Here is a 24,559-nt window from a genome sequence, read left to right as displayed (position 1 = left end):
AAGGGAGCTTCTCGGGGGAACTTTACACCTAAAATTCTTCTTGATGATCTCCTATTTAGATGCTTGCATGCATAATGCCAACACATTGGGTTGCATTAATTGGTAGCCCTTGTTTTTTTTTATCGATGTCCATGGACTCCTTTTTTAGTCATGAGTGACTTTTCAATCGTGAAAATTCGATTATTATGTGGAAACTTTGTGGTGGCATGATTCACAAAAGTGCTCTTATGAAATCATGGTAATGAAACTAGTGTGCTATATTGCTTTGCGTTACATTCCACAAAGCACTACACTATGCTCTAAGAAGCCTTGCGCCAAGATTGCATATTGAATTTGTATACCCTTTGTCAATGGCACCCATCACAACATAGACTTGGACGATGCAAATGTAGGTCCCTTTGTTGGAGAAATGGCTTCATGTTGCATTAAATCCAGAGTCAAGTAATCACCTTATCCTTTTAAAGTATTACTTGCGATAATAGGATTCTAAGGTGTAAACTAGCATTAAATATGCTACATTTTAATTGAAAAGTAGTAGTATTTGATGACTACTCTACTTTAGGTTGATCTTAGTACTTGTACAAGTTGTATTCATTGTCCAAACCTCATAAGAATGGAAAATTATAAATTAGACATTGCTAATAATAAGATTTTTACAAACATGGGTTTAGAAGGTCATGTGATGAATGCATTACATGCTCGCATTCCATGAGTGGAAAAAAAAACAAGAAGGACCATACATATGTATGGCAGGGAGGTGGCACCATCCTCCCTTGGTAAATCGTAGGGTACGTGCCCTTCCCCCATATACTTCTTTCCTCTTCTAGTGTTGGAGGGTTGCGATATGCTTCTCCTCTATGTTGAAGGGTCACATTTATTTTTCCTTTAGTATAGGAGCATTGCTTTTCTTTTTGGAAATAAAGAGTTTCATTATCTTCAAGTTTTCGAAAACAATGGCATCTTGATCTGTCCTTGTTGGGCATATCCTACAGTAGTTGCGAACGCACTTTGGCTCTACATAGCCGGCTCTTGGTTGTCATTGGCTTTTGCTCGCTTCTTGATGTGCACCACTCTAGAGGTGGAGCTTCGACCCTCTTCAACCCAAGGCGGCTCTTCCTCTTCCTAAGCAACTCAACTACACACCACCTAAGTGGCGTTTCCGGGTGCTCTTTAATCAGCATGTTCACAAAAGTGGTTGAGTTTTCCAGTCTTATTAACGGTAGTAGCTGTTGCACGTCAGTGGAATTTTGGCTGAGGTTATTGCTATAACTATTATCATTTGTTTGCCAGCGAATTGAATTATTTAAGTGGTGTCCGTCGTGTGAGTAGGCCACCACAAATGATAATTGTTAGGGTAAAACACACAATACAAGACCACCTAAGCAAACTGACAAAGTGTGACCTGCATAGTGCACTGTTTTTTGCTATGATGCGTCGACACCCCCAAGGGGAGTAAAAAGCCAACATGCCAACGAGGATGAAACCCAATATCCAAGGGTCAAGATTTTATTCTACTCGCTCTAGCCACGAAAACACTCAAGGTTTGTTGTCCCTCAATTGGGGCTTTTCTTTACTTGAATTGGGGTTGTTTGGTCGCTATATTTTGGGTGTTTTACCCTATAGCAATTTATCAGTCGTTCGCTGAGTGTTTTACCCTATAAAATCATGGTGGCGATTTTCTCTCTGTTGATTCTTCAAGCGATGACATGTTGACAGCAAGAGGAAGCAAAGTGTCGAGGTGCGTCTCTCCCCCCCCCCCCCTCCTTCTCTCTCTCTCTCTCTCTCTCTCTCTCTCTCTGTGTGTGTGTGTGTGTGTGTGTGTATCCATCTATTCCATTATCAACTTTTCGAATGTTTTACTGGAGCCAGCTAGGCCGTCTTGCCCCCAGCTGTGAGATAGTCATAGTCTTTCGTCTGGAGTTGTCAAAAACACATCATGGGCAAGGTAGTTTCACATTATTACAAAAGTGTTTTTCTTTTTAAATTATCATTTTATAAACGTGAACATTCTCTTTTCGGAACATACCAGGAAAAGATAAAAGCCAGAGAGTTTGTACAGTTTCTCACACAGCAAGGTTTGCACATACCTGATTTTGAGGACTCTGAGGAGAAAGATGCTGGAAACCTAGTGTTACATCCTGGTCTCAGATTAATCCTAAATAACTCAAAGACGCAGAATACAATAATAGCGAGAAAGTTCTTGAAGAACCTCCTAATTCAGCAGGCGTTGGCTTTCAATCAGCTGAAGATGGAAGAAGTATTTTCTATACAACAAAAGATTGAACAATTGTTGAAAGAAGTCACTAATGAGAGAACATCAGATGAAAAGCTACCAGCAATTGCATCTTCCACAAGCAATTTAGCGGTATTTTTTGTCTTTCTATCTATTCTATTCTATGAGAGAGAGAGAGAGAGAGAGAGAGAGAGAGAGAGAGAGAGAGAGAGAGAGAGAGAGAGAGAGAGAGAGAGAGAGAGAGAGAGAGAGAGAGAGAGAGAGAGGATTGGGGATTACTTGCAGAGCAAGGCATGGCTTGCCAAGCTCATAGTATGTGGTGGCAAAGCCCTGGACATAGTTTCTACACCATGCTTTGTCACATCTGTCCCCGTTTTGGAATATATATAGGGATATCTTTCACTCCGACTGTATTAAAGTCCCAAGAAATTCGTCAAGGCTACTTGTAATTCAAGTCTTTCGAACAGTTTGGAAGTTTCCTTATCGGATAATTTGTTAACTTAGGTCCGCCCTCTCAACCTCGAGAAGAATAAGCTTCCTAGGAATCAATCTGTGTATCTATGGTGCTCGCAATCTTGCTTCGGTAGGATATAAAACATCGTGTCTTGTCACAATGTCACATAGAGGGTGTTTAAATATATAAGTGTGCTCACTTGGTGTTCACGTTGCTAGGGCTCTTGTACACTTGAGTGCATCCTCCTCAGGTCGGCCACCCAAGGAGGAAGTTCCTAGCTTGTTGCTATGAGTTCTCTCTGTTGTTCCAGTACAGGTGATGCATCAATTAGGTGGCCATGGTGATGCCTACGCGTGGCTCTTGCTGATGCCCTTGCCCGACTATGTTTCATGGCTAATATTTGGAAGGGATAAGCACCTCCCTTTGTGACCCTTTGGTGTGTTGTAACCGAAAAAAAAAAGTGTTCATCTGGTTTGAGCATGTCATCCTTTGTCAAAACAGAAACTGCAACCTCACCAAAATTGGCTAAATGCCTGTAAGAATTTTCATGTCGCAAGCATTAATGGTCGCTTGCAAAGTTCTAGGTAGAGAAAATTCTAGCCATAGTATCCTCTGAACGTATGTTCGAATTTGATTCACATAAGAGGGAACCGCTTTGAATCTTAGGGATGTTCTCCCATGATTTGTGAAGGTTGTTCTTTCCCTCTTGTAATGGTTGGCCGATCATCCACTCATGAACATAATACATAGTTCATGCTCATTCTAGTAGTCTGCCCAATTTGCTTATGGAAAAGCATATGCTTCAACCATAACTTGTTACTTTAGTGGTCAAACCACAGAGCTCACTCGATGATTATAAAATGACCATCAAAGTTTCTCCGTAGAGAAACCTAGATCTATTGGACACATCCCAAAAGAGAGCTTCGCATGTCTGGATATCATTGCACTCAAAAAAGTGCTCAATAGAGCATCTCAAATTCCATTCCACTTTTTGAAAAGGAAGTTGGCTCATTTCATTTTGTCAAGCAGTTTTTTAAAAACTCGTAGTCGACTCTCCTTGAAGACAAGGTCTGTATCTTCATATTTTATCCATGTAACCTAAAGTGTAAATAATACTCATGTTGTGTTAGGACTTTGGTGGACTTGGGAGGTTTCCTCCCTACCCAAGATCTTTAGAGCGAAAACTCTCAACTTAATGATCCCTCGACTCGATCTTATAGAAAACCTGCTCGTGAAATGAACTAGGATTTTGATCATGGAATTTTTTGAGCACGGGCCATAGTCTTCTCTTGCTCCTTCTCTCATAAAGAAGGAGCGTTCTATCGCAAATACCTCCTATTGTAAGCATCACAATAAGCAGGATGAATGTCTAGACTCAGAAGGTACTCAAGCTTAGTGAAAGCTTTCTTTGCTCAAAGTCTCTAAATGGTACTTTCGTAGTATCCTACTCACAGTAGTAGGTAATCAGATGGCATTGGATACCAAATCAATCTATGATCTTCTGGGTGGTTGATCAAACTATTTTATCAGTCAAAATGAATTTCAAACTCGGTTCTACCTCATAAAACTCGAGAGTGATTTGGTTGGACGCATCTATATCTCGTGCAAAAAAGCAATGAAGTGAAAATGCACCTCATGTTTTTTCTGAAAGACTTGCACTCTCACTTAAATTTGAGGGTCTTCCATACAATAGTAAGGAGTTAGATTGAATTCCTTTACTCCAAAACTTCCTCAGGATAACAACGTATCCTTGTAGGGGAGGCAACAATTAATACTGTTTTCTTTTTCTATGGTTCTCATTCCACTGTAGGGATTACATTCTTTGTAGGTTAGAGGCTCGTGTTGCCGACTCTACCACCAGTTGCAAAGTATCTTGCTCGTACATCTTCATGCTTCTCTGAAGTCCGGGTAAAAGTCCTTCGTTAAAACTGATGCATCTTTTCTTTATAAAAAATAAAAAAGGTTAGCGAGAGTAAACCGATACTTGTCCACATAATCCATGACTTGCTCGTGCTCCCTTTGGGAAAACTAGTCCCACTCTTCTCTGATGCCTTCGCTTAAGTGCGGAGGAAAAAATTGCTCGGACTCGGCCTTGAATTTGAGCTCCTTGCAAAGCTTTACCACCACATACTCGTAGTCCCCTGGAGGTGCTAGCTCACATGCCTCACCTTTGACTCTTCTGGGAAATTGCCATCGACAAAGACGACCTCAAACTGTTGAAAGAGATAGCCTTCGGGTCATCTGCGCTTTCATCAAAAGTATGAAACTTGTTTGGTCTGAGGTTGTCACAAAGGGAAGCGCACATGAGCAATTAACATGCTGAAATAATATAGAAGTTGAGAGGGAAGGGAGAAGATCGACAGAGTATTGGGGCTGAGAAGATGGATTGGTCCCCCCTCCCTCCCCCCCCCCCCCCCCCCCCCCCCCCCTCCCCCAAAAAAAAAAAGAAAAAAGAGAATCTTTATTCAAGCACGAATCGGAGTAACCCCTCCATTCTAGATCTTAGACTTGATGGTCAATTCCTTTCCATTAGGGAAATCCAAGATACTAGCTCTCAATTGAGATATTTTTCCTGTCTGTACTTAGGGTGAAGCTCCGCAGACTGTTTCGGATTCTATTTCAATTTGGAATTCGGAAACGGAACCCTTCTTGCTCCTTCTATGTGATGGATTATTGCAATGTATACACAAACTTCACCTGTCGCCCCTAGTACAGAAAAGCGACCTCCGTACTCCGACTTGCCACGATCACTTGCGACACCCACGCAGTAGGGTCCCTTTCCAGCATTGGCACATCTAGGGGAAAGTGAGGGCGTTATAATTCCGTATAGGCTCCTGTATACGACAGGAATAGCAGGTAAAACTCCCCACTAATAGCAGATGTAGGCGGTGTTGGAATAACTAGAGGAGAGAGATAGCTGGCGGCAGTAGTTCCGGAGAGAGGAGAGAGAGTGATCGTTGCCCTTGGACCGTTTTCAACCAGTTTGGGGACGCCTCCACATTTGGATGTTTTTTTTAAAAACAAGTGGTCACTGTTCAGAAACTCAATAAAAACTTGTGAGCTGTAAACTGATGCTAGATAGCACTCTCCAGGCGTCCCTAGATGCAACCTCATGCACAGATGCAATGCAGACATAGATTTCCTCGCAAGAAAGCATCTGCTTTTCTGAAAAGCACATAAAAACATCGTGCTTTTCATCAAAAGCTTCTCAAAACCCATCTTTATTCTTGTGCTTGCATCTTTATGCGTAATACTTCACCAAGTTCATGTCAAAGTCGACGATGCGGAAGTGTGTAGACCAAGGTGAGAAAGCACGGGAGAGAGAGAGAGAGAGAGAGAGAGAGAGAGAGAGAGAGACGCACTGAACCAATCAACCAAGGCAATGAGATAACAGATGATAATACACTGGGGACTGAGGGTTTCTTATATAGAAACTGTCACAAGACGGGCACCACGTGCCAATAGAAAAGAACAGACTGAACAGACTTTTAGCACTTCAATAAATACAGAACTGAGAGAGAGAGATGAACGCGACACGGAGTGGCAGAATTCCACCCTAGAGAGTATTGGCCCCAAACCTAGGCGTCCCTTTCGGTATTTCTTTATATTGCATCAACACAGTACTAGCCGGTACTCCAGACTCTGCACCTTCTCTAGGAAGCATGCCAGAGAATGAGCCCTAACCTCATATTTAAAGGCCCTTGGCCTGAAAAGCAGTTACAGTGAAAAGCCTTACAAACTCAAAAGCTTCTGGTCCCAAAAGCAAAGCCAAAAATCTGTCAGCGTAATTTACGGAAATCCGTACAGTTGCCACGTCATCAACCAACACAAAACGCGGAAATTCGTACAGCTTGCCACGTCATCATGCCAGCGCAATTTTCAAAAATCTGCCACGTCATCAGTTTTTCTTGTGTGTGTGGGTCTTGCTTTATTTTAATCCTTTATGTCACTTGGGGCCCCATTGGACGGGGTCCCCTTAAGTTGGTAGGACTTCTTCTTCTGTTACTTGTTCTTCTTAGGGTTTAGGCCCCTCGGCCAACATCTGCAATGGCTCCATTCTTTAGGCTTTGACACGTAGCAAGGACATCAATAGTGAAACCAAGTCGATGAAGAAGCTACCATGGACACCCCAGCAGCTGCAGACTATTGGATACACCTCAGTGTTGCTCTCCTCAACTCTGTGCTTGAAAGAAATGCCATTTTGAGCATCGGTTGCCTCTGTAGAAAATCTGAACTGCAAGATAATGAACTCTGGAACACATTCTGTCCATGATCCGACCAACAACAATGAATTGGTGCGCCGATCCATAGTGTCTTTGATACGCCTTATTGGTTCCCTGCCAGATGCATGTGCCTTGAACTCCGACACTACGGGTCCAAATACCAATAACTTGAACTCCTACACAAGGGTCCAAATCAATCATAGGGAGCACTGTCTGCCCCTTTGCCACTCACAAGCCTCTCTCTGGCTGAAGCTAGTGGTGACACAGATTTGTATGTGACTAGAAGGTGGGAATCCGTTCCAGTGTGGTTGTCGCCACACGAGCAGCCTCTGTTGTCCTTCACTAAGTCACTGTCACTGCTGTCCCCCTATCGCTTGCTTTTACCTTTGTCCTTTGTAGAATATTTGTCTTTGCCTTTGGATCTGCAATCCTTGGCCAAATGACCTCGGTTTCCACACTTTTAACAACGGTACTTTGTCCTTTTTCTGGAATCTGAAGCAGCATGTGTGAAACCGGCCCGTGGGGTGGTAGGCTTTGGCTTTCACCCGAAATTCTTTACTTCAGACACACACACAGAGTACTTTGCAAAGGGAACCTGCGACGGGAATTAACACGTATACACACACGGCTCGGAAGCTAGAATGCTCCGAGCAGATGCCGACAACGTGTAGGCCCCAAAATTGGCGCCCCTTTCGGTATTTCTTTATACTTTGAGAGGGTAAATTACAAAGTAGAGTCCTGGGAATCCATTACCTGTATCCACCTGTTTTGGCCAAATTTTGGCAGCATAATAGTCCCAAAACTTGCGCGAAACCAATTCGCCTGTTGGAACTCACTTCCACTGGCATAAACCCTCTGATTCCTGCCTAAAAACAGTAAATTCAGCACGCTGTATTTACTGGTTTTTGCCCTGTTTTCAGCCCTAAACAGTCCCCAAACTGTCCTTTGCCAGCGGGGCACTGTTCCCAATGGTTTTGGCGTCCCTATGGCTGAAAAACAATCAAATTACTTCACATACACAGCGCTGAAAACGCACCTGTACGGTGAGGTTGTGACCCTCACTGGTGCCTGCTTTTGGAGTAGCAGTTAGCTACTCTTGTTCCTGCTCAAGGAGGCTCTTGCCTCATCACAAAAGCATGAAACCACATGAGCCCTCTTGCGGGGCATCACATAACTGCACGTAGGGGGGGGGAAGAGAGCAGTGTGTAGTGTGAAGGGCATCACTCCTAGCACCACACTGTACATAGAGTGGAAAGAAAGCACTCCATAGCTTTTAACCTGCGACAAAATGTCAGCGCCACTTTTTCTGAATGAGGCAAGTACACAGGAAAGTGCCACTTGGCACATTTACAAGCATTTGCCTGTTTCGGGGTTATCGCCTAAAAGTCTCCCGATTGGTTGCCCAGTTGACTTCGCGGTAGAGTTGTAAAATGTTCCCCTTGTCATTCTGAAGGTAACGACGCGAACACATTTCACGGCCCAAAATAGCAGTTCCCTAATTTTCAAGAGATGCTTCCGTTGGGCTCCCACTGGTCATCTGACCATCTATCCTCATTGGGACCGCATCCAAAAGTGCAATGTGGCCCAACTGTTGGATGCTTTCTGTTGGTGATTCCACGTTGACTTATGTCTTTATTGAGTTCACTTCCTAGTATCCACCAACTTGCTAAGTGCGACGAGGGGACCTACATGATCTTGCGTTGAGCCTAGATATCCTCTTACTAAATCAATTCGAGTGCCGACCAACTTCTCGTCTGCGGGTGAAACTACCGTTCACATTGGCCATACAATGTCCGACCATTTGCAACTTCAAAAAGAGGGTCTCAAAAATAAAACAAAAATCATTGGAAAGAAACCAACAACTAAGGTTAGCAATTGCCACGTTCTCGTGACATAGTTAATAGCTGCCACGTCCTCGTGACATACCTCCCTCTTGAGATCGCAAACGTCCTCGATTGCATACCATAAATACACGCCACTAATGATCTTGTGTTCTTAGCACTCTTTTATCATCGTATGTATCCGCAAGAAAGGTCATAACACATAGATACAAATGACTTAATGAGACCGTCATACTTTTGTTATTTCCATTTATTACACCGAATTCATATGTACATTTGATGTGCTGGCTCTATCATTACCCCTCCTTTGCACATGTTGGATCGGGGCATAAGTAGGTTGTAACCCAAAGGCTTCAAGATAAAGCTGCAATACATTTGGTGACTCTGACAGTTCATGCTCTTCAATCCACTTTGCATCCATAGGCGGAACAGTTGAGGACAATTGTTTATAAGTGAGAGGGATGTTGCTAAATTGGCTTTAATCTGACATAAAATTAATTCTAAATGAATTATTGGATTTATAAGTAAGAGGGTTTTCTCGCTTGGTACACCAAGGAAAAATATTTCTAAATGAATTATTGGAATTTTAAGTGAGAGGGTTTTTCTCACTGGAGACATTTGAGTACAGAGTATTCCTAGTACGTCGTTCAAAGTAATGACGGGAGCACTGAGAACGGGAACATCTGAAAGGCCACTAGGAACGGGTACTTCTGATGCGTCACATCGGATGGGTGACAGGGAGCATCGGGAAGAAGTATCCGACCATCCGGGAACGGACATCTCTGATGCGTCATAGGATGGGTGACATAGAGCATCACGAAGGAGATTGTACCGTAAGTTCGATAGGAAAGGCTTAGGTGATGGGTATTCCTGATGCGTCACAAGGTGGGTGACAGGTGCATCGGAAAGGGGATATCCATAGTCGAGAGGAAATTCCGAACTGTGGTAGAATTCTGCTGTTAGGTGTAGCGGAATGAATGTTTGGGCTTTGCTCAAGATGAGTGCTCCAAATTGTGCTCAAGGTTCCTTTTGTTCTTATGGCAGGGAGAGCCTTCCGTTCTTAATGAGAGAATGCTATGATCACAAACAAAGTGAATGGACACTGTGCGTGCAAGTGTATGAGATTGAGAGATAGAGAGAGAAGAGAGATACGACACCAGAGACGTTGTAAAACCCTCCTCCGAAGGCCCCACTCTTGTCGGCGAGAGTGGTCTACTTATGATTGCACAATCTGGTACAAATGGAATGCATGGGACTGATGCAAGTCTAGGCTATGTCGGCGATGACGATATTGATGACGAAGTCGACCTAAGGGCTGAAATCTGCAATCTTTCTACTGCTGTCCAAATGCTATGGGCTGAAATCTGCTTCAAGTCAAACGCTGATTTGGGGCTGTTTTCTGATGATCTTTGTCGCTAAAAATCTGCAGGTCTTAGGCTGAAAACTGAGGTTTCTTGGGGCTGAATCTGCTACTCTTTAGGGCTGAATTTGTTGGTGTTTTGCAGCTTTGCCGCGGTGACTAATTGTTGCAAAAATGCTAGCTGATGTGAATCCAAAAACGCTAGCTTGCTAGTCTTCTGGCGATGATCCGCTGATGAGAAAACTCTAGGTCTGAGCTTGCTTGCGGCGAGGATCTGTTGATGCAAAAATGCTAAGGCAAGGGACTTGATGGAGAAAACGCTAGGGGATGCTGATGGTTCTTCTTGCTCGGTGGGGGAAACCGCCAAGGGGTCTTGTTGAGAAGTTGCCTGCTGAGCTTGGCTCCTGTTGCCTCTTCTCCAAATAGTGCTAGCTCTAGTTTGCTTATATATTTTCTTACCCAAATTGCCCTACCTACTTTTGTTGGAAAGTCACTTAAATTAATAAGTGAAAAATGTCAAAAATAGGGAAAATAGGCTAAATGCATTGGAAAAATCCCCTAACTGATTCTAATGGATTCTGATGGGAATACTGATGATCATGCTGTGTGCAACCAGAGGATATGCATCTATACCAAGTGACTGGGCATGCACGGTCTACGAATAGACTCACAAAAGTGCCATATCACTTCTAAATCTAAACTGAATGGACTGACTGAACCCTGATCATGCTGTAGCTTGTCAACGGACACATAGGGTTGGATGTGTCACGTGACATCCCCTCCTTTTCAAAGTGAGGTACTGGTACCGAACTGTATGGCGTCGAGGGAGATCGCCAATAGCATCAGGAATCCTGGAAGGGACTCTTCGCCGGCCCACTCTGATGTGTGAGTCATGTAATACTTGAACTTCATAAAGGTCTGCAACGCTTGCTTCTTTGGGCCGCGCCGAAAGCGACACAAAGTCTTCTGTGGCTCCTTCGATACTTCAACTTCGTCTAGAGTCATGCTTCCTTCTTCTTCAAGAATCTCCATGGCTGAAAATTCCTGAAACCATTTCCAACACAAAACCATGAACATACCTATTCCATATACAGTGACTGGAAAAAATCTTGTCTTCCTCAAAGACTGTGCATGCAATGTAGTGAAGTAATAGACGGAGGGCCAAACCGTTCACCACACATACGCAAACAATGAGATCGAATCTTGTCTTGGTCATCTAAATCAAACAACTGTGGCAATTCACAATGGAAATGCCCATGCTTGGTGCTCATACTTTCATGTGCTCTTTCGGGTACTGTATCATGCCAAGGAAGAGACATGGAATGTGACTTCCTTACATACATACTTTTCAGCTTTTCATGAAAAATCCGCATACATTCGTGCTCATCCATGAGAGAAACGTGCTCAACATACAATATGTCATGCCTAGGAAAAGGGATCACATAAAGATGCTTACTAAAATACCTGAAACGATTACGAAAGAAACATGCGAACAATGCGTGCGTATCAATCATGCGAACACATAATACTTCCTGTGAGGGTTCTTTGGACCTAGGCTCCAGAGCCAAGATCGATCCTTCGTGACTGATCGAATCTGCAACGAGGTTAGCTTCGCTAAAAAAAGCATCCACTAACACATCATTCTTGTGAACAATCACATCATCTTCATGCAACTCATCATGCTTGTGAGAAATCACATCTTGATCATGCAAATCATCATGGTCATCATGCTTATCATTGTCATTCAAATCATCATGCTTATCTTTGTCATCCAAATCATCATGCAAATCATTGTCATTCAAATCATGTGTGTCTTGCTTTGGAGAAGAAGAGACTGAGAGAGTCTCCCTTTCCTAATTCTCTTGCATCTGTGTCTGAACTTGAGAAAAGAGTCGCAAGAAATCTTGCATTCTTGCTTTGTTCTCGCGATCAAATCTTACTAGTCTTTCTTTGTTCTCGCGATCAAATTTTGCTTCTCTTGCTTTGGCTTTCAAGCGTGCTTGCTTGCTCTCACGCGCTATGGCTGCCATTCTTTCTTGGTATTTGCGCTCTATGGTTGCTATTCTTTCTTCGCTTTCTAACTTCCTGTCTATCATCCTCTTGTCGAAAGCCTCCATAGGAGTTAGCGCAATCCTTGTCGTAGATGGAAGAGGGGCAGTGTTGGAAAAATCTCCTGGTGGGGAAAATTCTTCTTCGCCTCTCTCATGCTCATCACCTCCAAGCGAAGTATCCATTCCGCTTCGAGTGATGACCATTCTGAAGTCGTGGGTTCTTGTGGTCTTGGGTTCTTAAGTTCACGAGGAACTTGGTTCTTGGGTTCTTGAGGGTCTTGAGGTTCTTGAGGTTTTCTTTATGAGAAAATCATTTGGGTTGGTTAGATGTTAGATTTTATGACATTACCTCTCTTGAAATCATAGTCGTCCTCGACTATGAGGTAGAAAAGATAAAGCCTTAGTCATTAGTCAATGTTTCTTAGTGGGTAGAGGGTCCCTTTTACCCTACTACATCATTCCAAGATGGGCGACCAATCCATTTGGGCCTTGGGAGACTTAGCTGTCGCAAGCATGTCTGCTCTTTAGTTCATTTCATTCTCCCAAAGTAGAGTGACAAGTTCCACTTGGTGTTTGAGAGCTGTCGTCATCACAAACATGATTCTAAACATGCATACTACTTAAATTTGTGCACAATAAAATGAGAATTAGTCTTATAAAACAAAAACATTGATCATTTAAAAGAAACATGTACATTTGCTTACTCTAATGTAGCATTGTAAGCATTGACAAGGTTCATACTATCCTTAAGCTGTATTCCTTGCATCCATCTAACATCTTCAAAAGGATAATTTTTGAATCTAATAAGATACCATCGGATAATCTTGCCATGTCATAGTACCTTGTTCTTTATGCCGAAGGATAGCTTCGGGTTGTAGCACCTCTTCTTGGTCTTTGGTTTCTGGAGGGTCTTCAATAATTGGTTCTCTTGGTGGCTCTCCCTTTATAGGGTTTCAGTAGGCTCACATGAAAAGCATTGTGTATGACAATGGTTGGGAAACTTGAGTTGATAAGCCATCTCATTAATTGGTTTCAAGATTTGAAAAGGACCCCATTATTTTGTTGCTGGTTTAACATATTACTTTTGATGGCTTGTAGGGTTTTTGCCCGTCATTTTCCTCAATTGAGCCTTGGAAAACTTAAGTAAGACCCGATCATTTTCTTTGAACGTTAAGGTCCTTTTGTGCTTGTCGGCAACAACTTTTTGCCTTTGTTGATAGATTCTCTTTACCCGAGTTCTACTCCTTTCTGCGGGCGCACCCCTTGGCGGCCTTGCGCTCACACCAAGGTTGCTTTTTCCCACCTCACGTCGATTGGCCGGCTGCTAAGTGCAGGGTCTGTTCTCAATGAGTGAAAAGAGACACAAGGAGAGGCTGGACAAGCCCTTCTTTCTTGGGATTCCTGTCACTCTTCAAAAACACGATTAGGAATCGAGACGCCCAAGCGAACTTGGGTTCGTGCGAACACAACAAGCAAAACAAATTCTTGTGATTCTTGTGGTTCTTTCCTTGAGTGATACAGAACACTGCCAAAGCTCTGATACCAATGTTAGGTGCAGCGGAATGAATGTTTGCGCTTTGCTCAAGATGAGTGCTCCGAACTGTTCTCGATGGACCGGATTTTCCGCACGCATCAACAGTTTGTTGGGACCTTCTTCGATGACATGATAGTGTATTCGAAGAATGAAGAGGAGCATAGGTGTCACTTGACCATTGTGTTCGAAGAGCTGCGCAGTCACATGTTACTTGTCAATTCTAAGAAAAGCGAATTCTTCTTGGAAGAGATCCACTTTCTTGGCCACATAGTCTCAAAGGATGGTGTCAGAATGGATCCCGCAAAGGTCGAAGCTATTAAGACATGGCCAAACTTGAAGATTGTGCACGATGTCAAAATCTTCTTGGGATTGTGTTCCTACTATAGAAGGTTTATCAGAAATTTTGTAGAGATAGCATCGCCTCTTCACGCTTTGCAAAAGAAAGAGGTCACTTTCAAATGGACCCAAAAAGAGATTTCAGCTTTTAGTCTCTTAAAGGAGAAGTTGACTTCAGATCCAATAATTGTTTTGCCAGATCTCAAGAAGTCATTTGTGGTTCAGTGTGACGCGTGTGGTAGTAGCATCGGAGCAGTGCTAATGCAAGACGGAAGGGTAGTAGCTTATGAAAGCCGAATTTTGCAAGGGCCAGAGAGGACTATGCAAGTCTATGAAAAAGAGCTCTTGGCTGTGATTCATGCGCTTTCTAGCTGGAAGCACTACCTCTTAGGTGCTGATTTTGTTGTCCAAACAGATCATCAAACCTTGCGATACTTCTTGACACAGTCAAAGTTATCTGAAAAGCATATGCGATGGGCAAACATTGTTTCCATGTTCCACTTCCAGATTATGCATGTGGAAGGCAAGAAGAATGTTGTGGCTGATGCGTTATCAAGAAAGCCACAAATTTCAGCTGTGTCAGTTCCATATCATCATGAGCTTGATGACATGAAGGAACCGTATACTGCTGATGAAGATTTTGCAAGGATCTTTGAACAGTTACAAGAGGGGCAGCATCACGAGCACTACCTCCTCAGAGATGGTTTTATGATGATGCATGGCAGACTTTGTGTCACTAGGCCACTGCGACATAAGGTCATGGAAAAGAGTCATATCCCACCGTATGCAGGGCATCGTGGCATTGATGCGATAGTTAAAGCGGTAGAGACAATTCTTCTATTGGCCTACCTTGAGGAGAGATGTGGATGCCTTTGTGCGAGCATGCATAGTTTGCCAAAAGGTCAAGTTTGACAGGCAAAAGGCACCAGGGTTGTTACAACCACTGCCGATTCCGGATAAGCCATGGGAAAGCATTGCTATGGACTTTATCTTTGATCTTCCAAGAACGCCAACAGGGAATGATGGTATATGGACCATTATCTGCAGGTTCAGCAAGCAGGCCCATTTTATCCCTGTCAGGAAGAAGATAAAATCTGATCAAATGGCACGCTTGTTCATGTACAATGTGTTTAAGTACCATGGTATGCCACAATCGATTATCAGTGATCGTGATCCTCGCATGACCAGTTTGTTCTGGAGAGGATTATTTGAGAACATGGGCACTACGCTCAAGTTTTCGTCTTCGTTTCATCCACAAACTAATGGACAGTCAGAAGAGGCTAATTCTTGTGTCTTAGATCTGCTGAAACGCTTTGTGTCAGATAATAAGGGCAAGTGGGAACAGTATTTGCCTATGCTTGAGTACTGCCAGATACTTGGAGGATTCATAATGCATTGCATGTGAGTCTCTTGAACCCTGTTAAGGGTGATGTGCCTGATGATGGGGAGCCTGATGAGCAACCCGAAGTGGAAGAAAACGAGGAGATCCTTGTTCCTGAACAGATTTTGGCACATAATGATACGAAGAAAGGTAAAGTCTGAAGGCGGTTCTTGGTTAAGTTCAAGAACTTTCCTGCATTTGATGCGAAGTGGATGGAGGAGGAGGACCTAGCAGATACTCCTCGGATTGTGAAACTTTACCTCGATGTTTTGGTTTAGCATAGTCTACTCCAAACGGAACCCAGAACTCAGCTTGGCCGAAGATCTGGTGCAGTGGGATGCACAAGAGGGGAGTTACTCCGCTCCCTTGTCAACAGATGCCTCGATTTTGATACTAAAGTCACTGATGTCTCTTTGAGCTTCAGGGATACTGAGAGCTGACAGTATTCTGCTCGATGACTTTATGAAATGGAATTCCTGATTATGATACTGATTTGTTGACTTCTTGTGAGTGCAGGAACTGATAGCTGAAATGACTGCAACATTTTGGTCTGATTGATCTCGAATAGACATGGTTGCAATAGGGGTTAGTCAATCGGACATCGATGAGGTCCCGATTGGACCTAGATGTGATTGCTAGCTACATTGCCGATAAATCATGGTCTAAGATCCGAATGAATGTTGAATGTCATGTGATGTCCTGTGATGTCGTGTGATGTGACTGTCGATTTTGTACATGTGCTAGATGTGTGTTCCTAGTACGTAGGTACTAAGAGTCAGTGTCTGCTAAGACGGTTTATGGCTTTTGTCGGTTTTGCAGGCGTAATCGCGGTCGATTACAATGCTTTCAAGAGGGGGGTATGTCACAAAGTGATGACGTGGCGGACATCAGAAACCCTAATTTCTGCTAGAAACCCTAAAATTCTTGCAAACCCTAATTTTTGCCAGAAACCCTAAATTCCGGAAATCGCGGAGGCGGATTATTATTATTATTTTTTTTGGAAAATGATGAGCGACGCGAATTTTGCTTTTGCTTTTTTTTGAGAAAAGACTCTCTAAGAGAGAGAGAACTGATGCTTTTGATTTTAAAAGCTTTTGGGGCTCTGCTTTTGAGCATCCCTTGTAACCTTTAAATTAGTGGTGAGGGCCTCACTTCTGAGAGCATCTGGACGCAGAGTCTGAGAGTGAAACCCTAACCGCTCTCTTGTACTTTGATGATTGATTAATACAAAAAGAAATACCGAAAGGGGCGCCAGTCTTTGGGGCCAATATCTCTAGGCACGGAACTCCGCCGGGCCAGTGCAAATCTATTGTGATCTGTGAATTGTTTTGAAGTGGTTATTTGGTGCTGTCGCGGTTGATTCTTGATTTGGAGTGTCCAAGTCTGTTACATCCTTATTCTTGTGCCTTTTTGGGGCACCGTGCAGAGATATGTCCTTGTTCTCCACATTCAAAACACTTTCCTACTTTGAAATATTTGTCTCTCTGTTCTTCTGTCAGTCGAAGTTGTGTATCTCTCTGTCGTCTACTTCTGTTAAGACTTGTTGAAGGTTCATTTGGTGGGTAAGTCAAGTTACCCGAATGTATAGCAAATCCTCGCTTGGCATGTCCCATCAATTGTTGTATGGACTTAGACTTCTTCTCAAGACAATAGTCTCGAATTTCTTTGGAAAGTCCACAGCAAAACCACTCAATTTGCTTTTTAAGATTGATCTTCTTAAAGGATGAAGCAGGTAGAAAAACATCCTAAAATCTCTCACAATAAGTATCCAAAGGTTCTGCCTTGACCATCCGAATATGATTCCAGTCAGTAATCACGTGTCGTTCGTATTCTTGAGTGAGCCATGAAGAAATAAAGAGTTCCTTAAACTTCAGCCACTTTGTCGGTGCTTCTTTTCTTAACAAAAGAGTGGACCACCATGTTCGTGCATTGCCTTTCAAAAAGGATGCTGCCTGTCTAATCTTGGAGTGCTCTGTGTAGTGGCTTGTAAGGATTCTAGTTACTAATCCTTGATTAAGTACTTAAACTCATGATTAAGACTTAAGAAACTTGAACTTGACTCAGAGATAAGACTCATAAGATTGTGTTTGATTGATTGAATGCTTTTTGAAATTGTTACAAGAGGTCTCTTATATAGAAACTGAAGAGACACGATGAAAAGACATGACCATAGGTCAAGATACACGACTCTAGGCCAATAGTCGTGCCCTTCTGCTATAGAGTCGTGACCCTTCGGCGTTAAGGTGCAGCCATTCACTGAAGAGGCATGGCTATTCGCCAAACAGGTGCGACTCTTGGGCGAAGGGACTCATCCTTTGGGGAATCGGGGGTCTCGGATTTGGTGTGTCTTTGTATCTACAAAAGAATCAAGCAAGATCGTAATACCAAGACAAAGAATACGTCACAATTGTGACATTTCCTCCCATTTAAAATAAAACCAAGGGTAGTTATAGAAACTCTGGGAGAAGGAAAATGTATTTCTGCTTGCTTCTGCATCAAAAGCTCTAACTGTTAAGTCCCATGTCATGGCATTGTTAATGACCTTACCTATTTTGCCAAATTGAAAACTGATCATATCTGCAACTTGTCTCATCTTTGTCAAAAGTATCAGTATCACATCTGTAACTTGATTAGTGCTTTGTTAAAGTCATTTGTAACTTTGAGCTTTTCCCAAGTGGAGACGTTTACTCCATTAAAATAAAAAAAGATTGAATCTTTATCTGCATAAAGTGAAATTGTTGGTAAACTGACTTGAGTTTTCTGTTGAGTGATGACCATTGGTTGGAAATCTGCAAGTTATTCCATTGGTTTATCTGGAGCAGTAAAATCCTCCTGAAGGGATGTCGTAGACTGAGACAGAGTAGTGTTTGGAGGTATATCCATCTGTAAAGGTTTATTTGAGGAACAAGTTGTGCCAAAAGATTCAATTGCAGCGACTGAAGTCGTGCTGTAAGAGTCTGCATCTGATTTATCCTTTGCACCATTGAAGGTAAGGATTGGTATCTTCAAGTTTGAAGAATTATCATTCACCATAGCATCTGGTATCTGTTTAGAGACAAAAACTTTATTCTGTAAGGGTGGTGACGAGGCGAATTTTCCTGCGTGGATCACAACCAAAGAAGAAGGGGTGATGTGCTTGTCCGTTGTCACACAAGAACCAGAATCTTCTGAATCTTCAACTGTTACAAGAGGTCTTTAAGGCTTCCGGTTGAGAAGGGAGAGGTTGAGGGAGTTGCTACCTCTTAGACTTCTGAAGAATCCTCTTGCACAAGGAAAGGATCAATAAATCTTCAACTTTACCATTATCAGATAAGAAAGACTTAAATGTAGGGCATGGCTCGCGAGCGGAAACTTGTTCAACATCGCAGCATTCACGACCGAGTACTCGACTAGGGTCGGATATATATGCCACTAAGTAAGCCCACCTTGATATGGTTGATTGCTTTTTAAGATGAGATCCTTTGGAAGCTTCATGTTGTTGCTTTTGTTGCTGAGGATTTCAATAAGAAGTTGGTTGCTTAGAACTGTAACATTTCCAAGAATATTCATGCTGAGACTTTCATTGCCCGCTCGAAGGTACTTTGTGTCTAGTTGTCTCTGAGAAACCACGCTTTGGGTGAGAAAATTTGGGATGCGAAACCTCTGGTTTGAGCGGTTCTTCCTAGTCGGCCACTCAAGCTTCCGAAGAAGATGGTGGAGAAGCAGCATTTGCAGTCCGAGAAGTAGTAATATGACTTCGGGAAGAGGTTTGCTTCTGCATCTGCTCCAAGCGAGTGTGAAGTGATGCGAGGCTCGTGGAAAGTGCTGCCATCTGCTCTTTGAGAACTGCTATCGGGTCTTCGAATGGAATAGAGTTCATGCCATCTTGTGATACGGCCATGTTGATTGCTTAGAAGAAGTAACTGACAACTTAAAATAAGCTCACGGACTGATACTTTGAGAGCAAGAACCGTTTCCGGATCCGAGAGAGGAGTAATTATGATCTTCAGCAGGACCTCTTAGGAAGATCATGCACGTAACTCAAGGACAAAAGGAATATGGACCTTGCGAAACCGTCTGGACTTTCATACCATGGCCATTGCACATAGATAGCACCTGCGCTACGAGACTTCTGTAAGAGTGTTGAGTGTGTGAGGGCTGAATGTCGCTATGGAAGCCATTGTACGAGGCTAGTCTTAATCGCCATGGAAGGGGGGTCTCCGTCCACACTTTTGTTTGGTGCCCATGGTTGTGGGCTGATTTATTTTACGCTGGCTGCCTTGCGCTAGGCTGAGGCTGACGGTTTTTTAAGTGTGCCACATCAACACTAGGTTATACGCGTATATACATGTACCACCTTTCTTCTGCTTCCATGCAACTCCGGGAAGGGGGGGGAGAGGGTAGCGGTGAGGGTGAGAGGCTCACAACCTTCGGCTTCCGGGAATTTTTTTTGCTTTGGTACCACTGTAAGGATTCTAGTTACTCATCCTTAATTAAGTACTTAAACTCATGATTAAGGCTTAAGAAACTTGAACTTGACTTAGAGATAATGTAAGGCTCGAGTAATCATGAGAGATAATTATTGCTCGCATTCATAATAAGAATCAACCTATTTTAAGCTTAATTAACACTTGAAATAACACTTGATAATACTGTACAAAAGGATGCAATAGCTTATAGTATCATTGAGAGAGGGAGTGAGTTTATACAGTGGCGGAACTCCATTTATAGATGGAGTGATACATGCTAGTAATAGAAGTGGCAAATGCTAGTGCATCCACATATGTGGCTAGGTGTTGGTGCATGAGGAAATTTTAGGAAAAGTCTATGCTCCATGTGGCATGCAAATAAAGTGCTAGGTGTAGGCATGTTTCCCACAATGATGTGAGAGTAGCACCATAAGGGTTGTTCACATAGGCATGGGATGGAAGTAGGTTTAAATCCTAACAGATAAGACTCAGAAGACTCTGTGTTTGATTGATTGAATGCTTTTTGAAATTGTTACAAGAGGTCTCTTATATAGAAACTGAAGAGACACGATGGAAAGACATGACCATAGGTCAAGAGACATGACTCTAGGCCAATAGTCGTATCCTTCTGCTGTAGAGTCGTGACCTTCGGGGTAAAGGTACAATCCTTCGGGGTACCTTCGGGGTAAAGGTACAACCATTTGCTGAAGAGGCATGGCTATTTGCCAAACAGGTGCGACTCTTGGGCGAAGGGACACATCCTTTGGAGAATCGGGAGAGATGGGTTGAAGCAAGTGGAAGAGCCGGCTAGCGTGCTCACACGGGCACAGAGAGCTGCTCTGGGCCTCAGCCTCCCTGGCGGTCCAATTTTTCGATCTCCTGTCACACAAATGAGTCAAACTCCATTAGTAGCTGACAAACCAGCAGGTAGTGTCAAGAGCCAACCTACCTCACTTCTATCAGATATTGATGGTGCTTTCATGGAAGCAGTATAGGACTTATAGAAGTTTAAGATACCAGAGCAAGATCTAATCAGAGGAATGAAGCCTACAGCAAAGTCTATCTTGAAAAACACCTTTCAGCAAGTGTCATCCCACATTAAATGATCAGCTTAATATGAGAAAATCATTTGAGTTGGTTAGATATTAGATTTTATGACAAGTGGTAGATACTTCTCCCATTGTGAGCATTGATCTACTTCTGTAACATAAGTCTTTAGTAGATCAAGAATTGTAAGGTTAGCTATCTCACTTTGGCCATCCGTTCGTGGGTGATAGGCCAAAGAGAAATTCAACCTTGTACTAGATTTTTAAGGGCCCTTTTGAGAAATTACTGGTCATTCTAGGATCTCTATATGACACGATGGATGTTGGCAATCCATGGTGTTTGAAAATATGAGCCTTAATAGTCTATGGTGTTTGAAAATATGAGCCTTAATAGTCTTTTTGATAGGAATAAAGTATGCCTGCTTGCTAAACCTGTCGACTATTGTCCATATTCCCGTATTCCCATGGATAGACTTTGGTAATCCAAAGATAAAATCCATGGATATACTCTCCCATGAAAAATTAGAGATTGGTAATGGCTGAAGTAATCTAGGTGGCTTCCCTCTATCATACTTGGTCTTTTGGCATACCACACATTTTGAAACATACTCTTGTATGTCCACTTTCATGGTGGGCCAATAAAAATATGTCTGTACTTCTTGAAGAGTAGATTGAATTCCTCTATGCCCCGCATAAGGAGGAGCATGGGATTCATACATAACTTTCTCACGAAGGGACTAAGTAACACATAGCCTGTTTCTTTGGAGAAGATAACCATCATGCAAGGTGAATGGTTCCTCTTTCTTCCCTTAGTCAAGGGCTGAAATTATGTATTTAAAATTAGGGTCAATAGCATACTCATCTATCATTGAAGATAAATCATTGTGAGCTGCTATTGACACCACATTTGGCCTTGGTCATCGTGATACTGCATTGGCCACTTGATTATGCTTACTAGCAATATGAGAAATATGAAAATTGAATTGCGAAAGAAAATTTACCCACCCCATTTGTTTGTCAGAGAGCTTGGTTTGCATCATGAAGTACTTGACTTTGGTGGTTCGTTGTAAGATGAATGGAGTCCCCAATAGATAGTGCTTCCAAGTGTCGAGGGCATGTAGGACAGCTAGTAGCTCCTTCTTGTAGATGCCCAATACTCACTCATCAAAATTGATTCTTCAACTCTCATATGCTATGGCATGCCCTTCTTGAAGCAAAACTGCTCCAAGGAAATCTCCACAAGCATCACATTGGACCTCAAATGGTTTTGAGAGATCCAGTAGTGTAAGTACGGGTTAAGAGGTAAGCTTTTCTTTAAGCTTCTCAAAAGCACTTTTCTCTTTAGGAGTCCGTAAGTACTTAACATGTTTCTTGGTCAAGTCATGTAGTGGTCTTGTTATTTGGAAGAATTTATCTATGAAGCGTCTATAGTATGCACACATACCAATAAAGCTTTGTAGCTCATGTAGATTCCTTGGATTAGGCCATCCTTTTATTACCTCAAGCTTGGTTGGATCCATACGGATACCATCTTGAGAGATAATATGACCTAGGTATAGTACAAGGATTCTGGTTTCTCCTGTGCTTCTGCACGCAGTAGAATGCCTAGAGAGAGAGCCCGTATTACACATTAAAAGGCCCTTGGCCTCAAAAGCTGATCATGAAAAGCATCAAGTCTTAAAAGCCTCTGGTCAAAATCAAACGCCTATAGGGTTGGTCCGCATGCTGCTGCCACGTCATCAATCCAGCGCAAATCACGGGCGTCCGTATAGCTGCCACATCATCAGCCTTTTATGTAGGTGGGTGTGTGCGTGCGTGCACGTGTCCTTTAGGCCCCTCAGCGAACTTTACAAGGTGTTGCTTGTTGGGGGTCAGGGAATTCTAATACTAATCCAATTTGTAATTTGGGCCACTAATTGAGACTTAAAAAGTTTGGGTTTTCTTCTGGTACTTCTTCTCTTGAGTTTAGGCCCCTCTGTCAGAACCTGCAAAACTCAATAGTTAGACTGAGACGAGAATGTTCTTAATGCCAGACACGTTGCAAATACCACATAGAGAAACTGTCACGGCACAGAGGCTTCTGGCGTTTACATAGAGATTGGCATGGCCATCTTTCTAGGGGGAGTAAATCTGTGACCGGTCAGATTGACGCATAGATCAATTGCGTTTATGAGCTCGACGCAGAAACCCTAACCCTAAAACCCATCACGTTTGGATTCGACTCGGTGAAATTATCTGGATACTGCTGGCTGCCTTTTGCCTCTCTGCCCTCTCGTGATCCAGAAGCTATGCATTTAAATTTATCTCAGCTGTGGGAAATATGCTCATGGATGCTAGCATTCTTTCGATCTTCTTTGTTTCATATTTCCTACATAGCTCTTCTGGTCTCATTGCCCTTTTCCAGCTTCTTGTAGTGCTTGTTTTGATTTGAATTCTTCTATTGGGTCCTTGGATTGTTAATGTTTAGCCTTTATAGTCTTGTATGCTCCCCACTGGCAAAAAAGTCATACGTGTTATGGCAGTGCTTTCACGAAAGTATTTTGTGTGGTGAGATTGCTTTTTGGGAGAAAACTAATGTTTGTTTTCAAAGATCTTATTTTGATGATTTTGGCAAGGAGATGAGTAATGCCCTTTTTTTCTCATGTAACTTGTGATGGTTTTTGTCAGAGCAGGCTTTTTGGAGTTCAAGCTCTTGGCCACATTTCAGAGCATTGACACCCATAGAGGAAAGCTTTTGCGCCTATATTGAGAGTTGTGTTTATGTAGGGCACTTGCTCGGAACTTTTTTACATGTTATGCCGAATAGAGTTGTGTATATGGAGGGCACTTGTTCGGAACTTTTTCATGTGTTAATCCTAATAGAATCAGCAGATGCATGTTTTTTTGCTCTTAATCCTTTTCTCCTTGAATGTATTTGATGACATCGCTTTGCATCTAATGGCATGATTGGTATGCCTGGTGTGTTTATCTGCCGTGCTTTGGAGGATTAGAAGCAATTTGTTGAGTAGCCAGTTTTGATAACAGGCCATGTAGGTTTTTCTAGGTAGCTGTTGACGGCTTGTTTCAAGGCTCAAGATTGTGCTTATTACACTTTTTTAGCTGGTAGGCGTTTGTGAAAGCAAAGTACGGATGTTGACAATCGGCTCCTTCATTGCAAGCGCCACAAGGATGTGATAACAATGCATGTGATGCCTACAAATATGTGCATGATTCAATAAACAGTGGCATCAATTCTCTTTTTGCATTGTCAATATGTCAAGATTAGTCTCTTTTGTGATTTTGTAGTCACAAGGGACCCCTACAAATATGTACCCGAGCTTTGCAGATTATCAGGATAGGGACCGAGTTAGTTGGAGCTAAATGTGGGATATTCTCTTTGATCCATTAAAAGGATTTACGCAAGTTGTAAGCATTCTTTGTGCGCCTTGTGCCTAGAGTAGTAAAAGTTTTTCAGTAGCCCGGCTTGAATTTTTTTGACCGAGAGATTGATGTCTTTCATAGTGATAAGCTTCATAGAGATACTTTTGTGGGAGGAAAACTATGCAGATATAGGCAGAAAAGCTTGACTGTTTTTGCACGTTCCACATGTTTAGTTCTCTCTCCAACCTTCCAAAAAATAATTGCTTCTGCTTGAGGAGTGCAAAGTCCATGA

At 42.6% G+C, this 24,559-nt stretch overlaps 1 protein-coding gene across 2 annotated transcripts; it reads left to right on the top strand.

Annotated features, from left to right (window-relative positions):
• The first annotated feature begins 1,573 nt into the window (after nucleotides 1-1,573).
• LOC147451253 (uncharacterized) lies at nucleotides 1,574-24,102 on the top strand. Of its 2 annotated transcripts, none has more exons than XM_086520225.1 (4): nucleotides 1,574-1,738; nucleotides 1,870-1,945; nucleotides 2,030-2,365; nucleotides 23,575-23,761. In XM_086520225.1, exons 2-4 carry the CDS (start codon nucleotides 1,937-1,939, stop codon nucleotides 23,620-23,622), a joined length of 393 nt encoding a protein of 130 aa, XP_086376351.1. In that variant the 5' UTR covers nucleotides 1,574-1,738; nucleotides 1,870-1,936; the 3' UTR covers nucleotides 23,623-23,761. The 2 variants fall into 2 exon arrangements, with proteins under 2 accessions (XP_086376351.1, XP_086376350.1); XM_086520224.1 differs by having other exon boundaries at nucleotides 1,578-1,738; nucleotides 23,580-24,102.
• The last annotated feature ends 457 nt before the right edge of the window (nucleotides 24,103-24,559 follow it).

The sequence above is a fragment of the Adiantum capillus-veneris genome, chromosome 9 (genome assembly GCF_014529385.1).
Source record: "Adiantum capillus-veneris isolate H3 chromosome 9, ASM1452938v2, whole genome shotgun sequence".
NCBI lineage: Eukaryota > Viridiplantae > Streptophyta > Polypodiopsida > Polypodiales > Pteridaceae > Adiantum > Adiantum capillus-veneris.
This window is presented reverse-complemented; position numbering and strand designations above follow the sequence as displayed.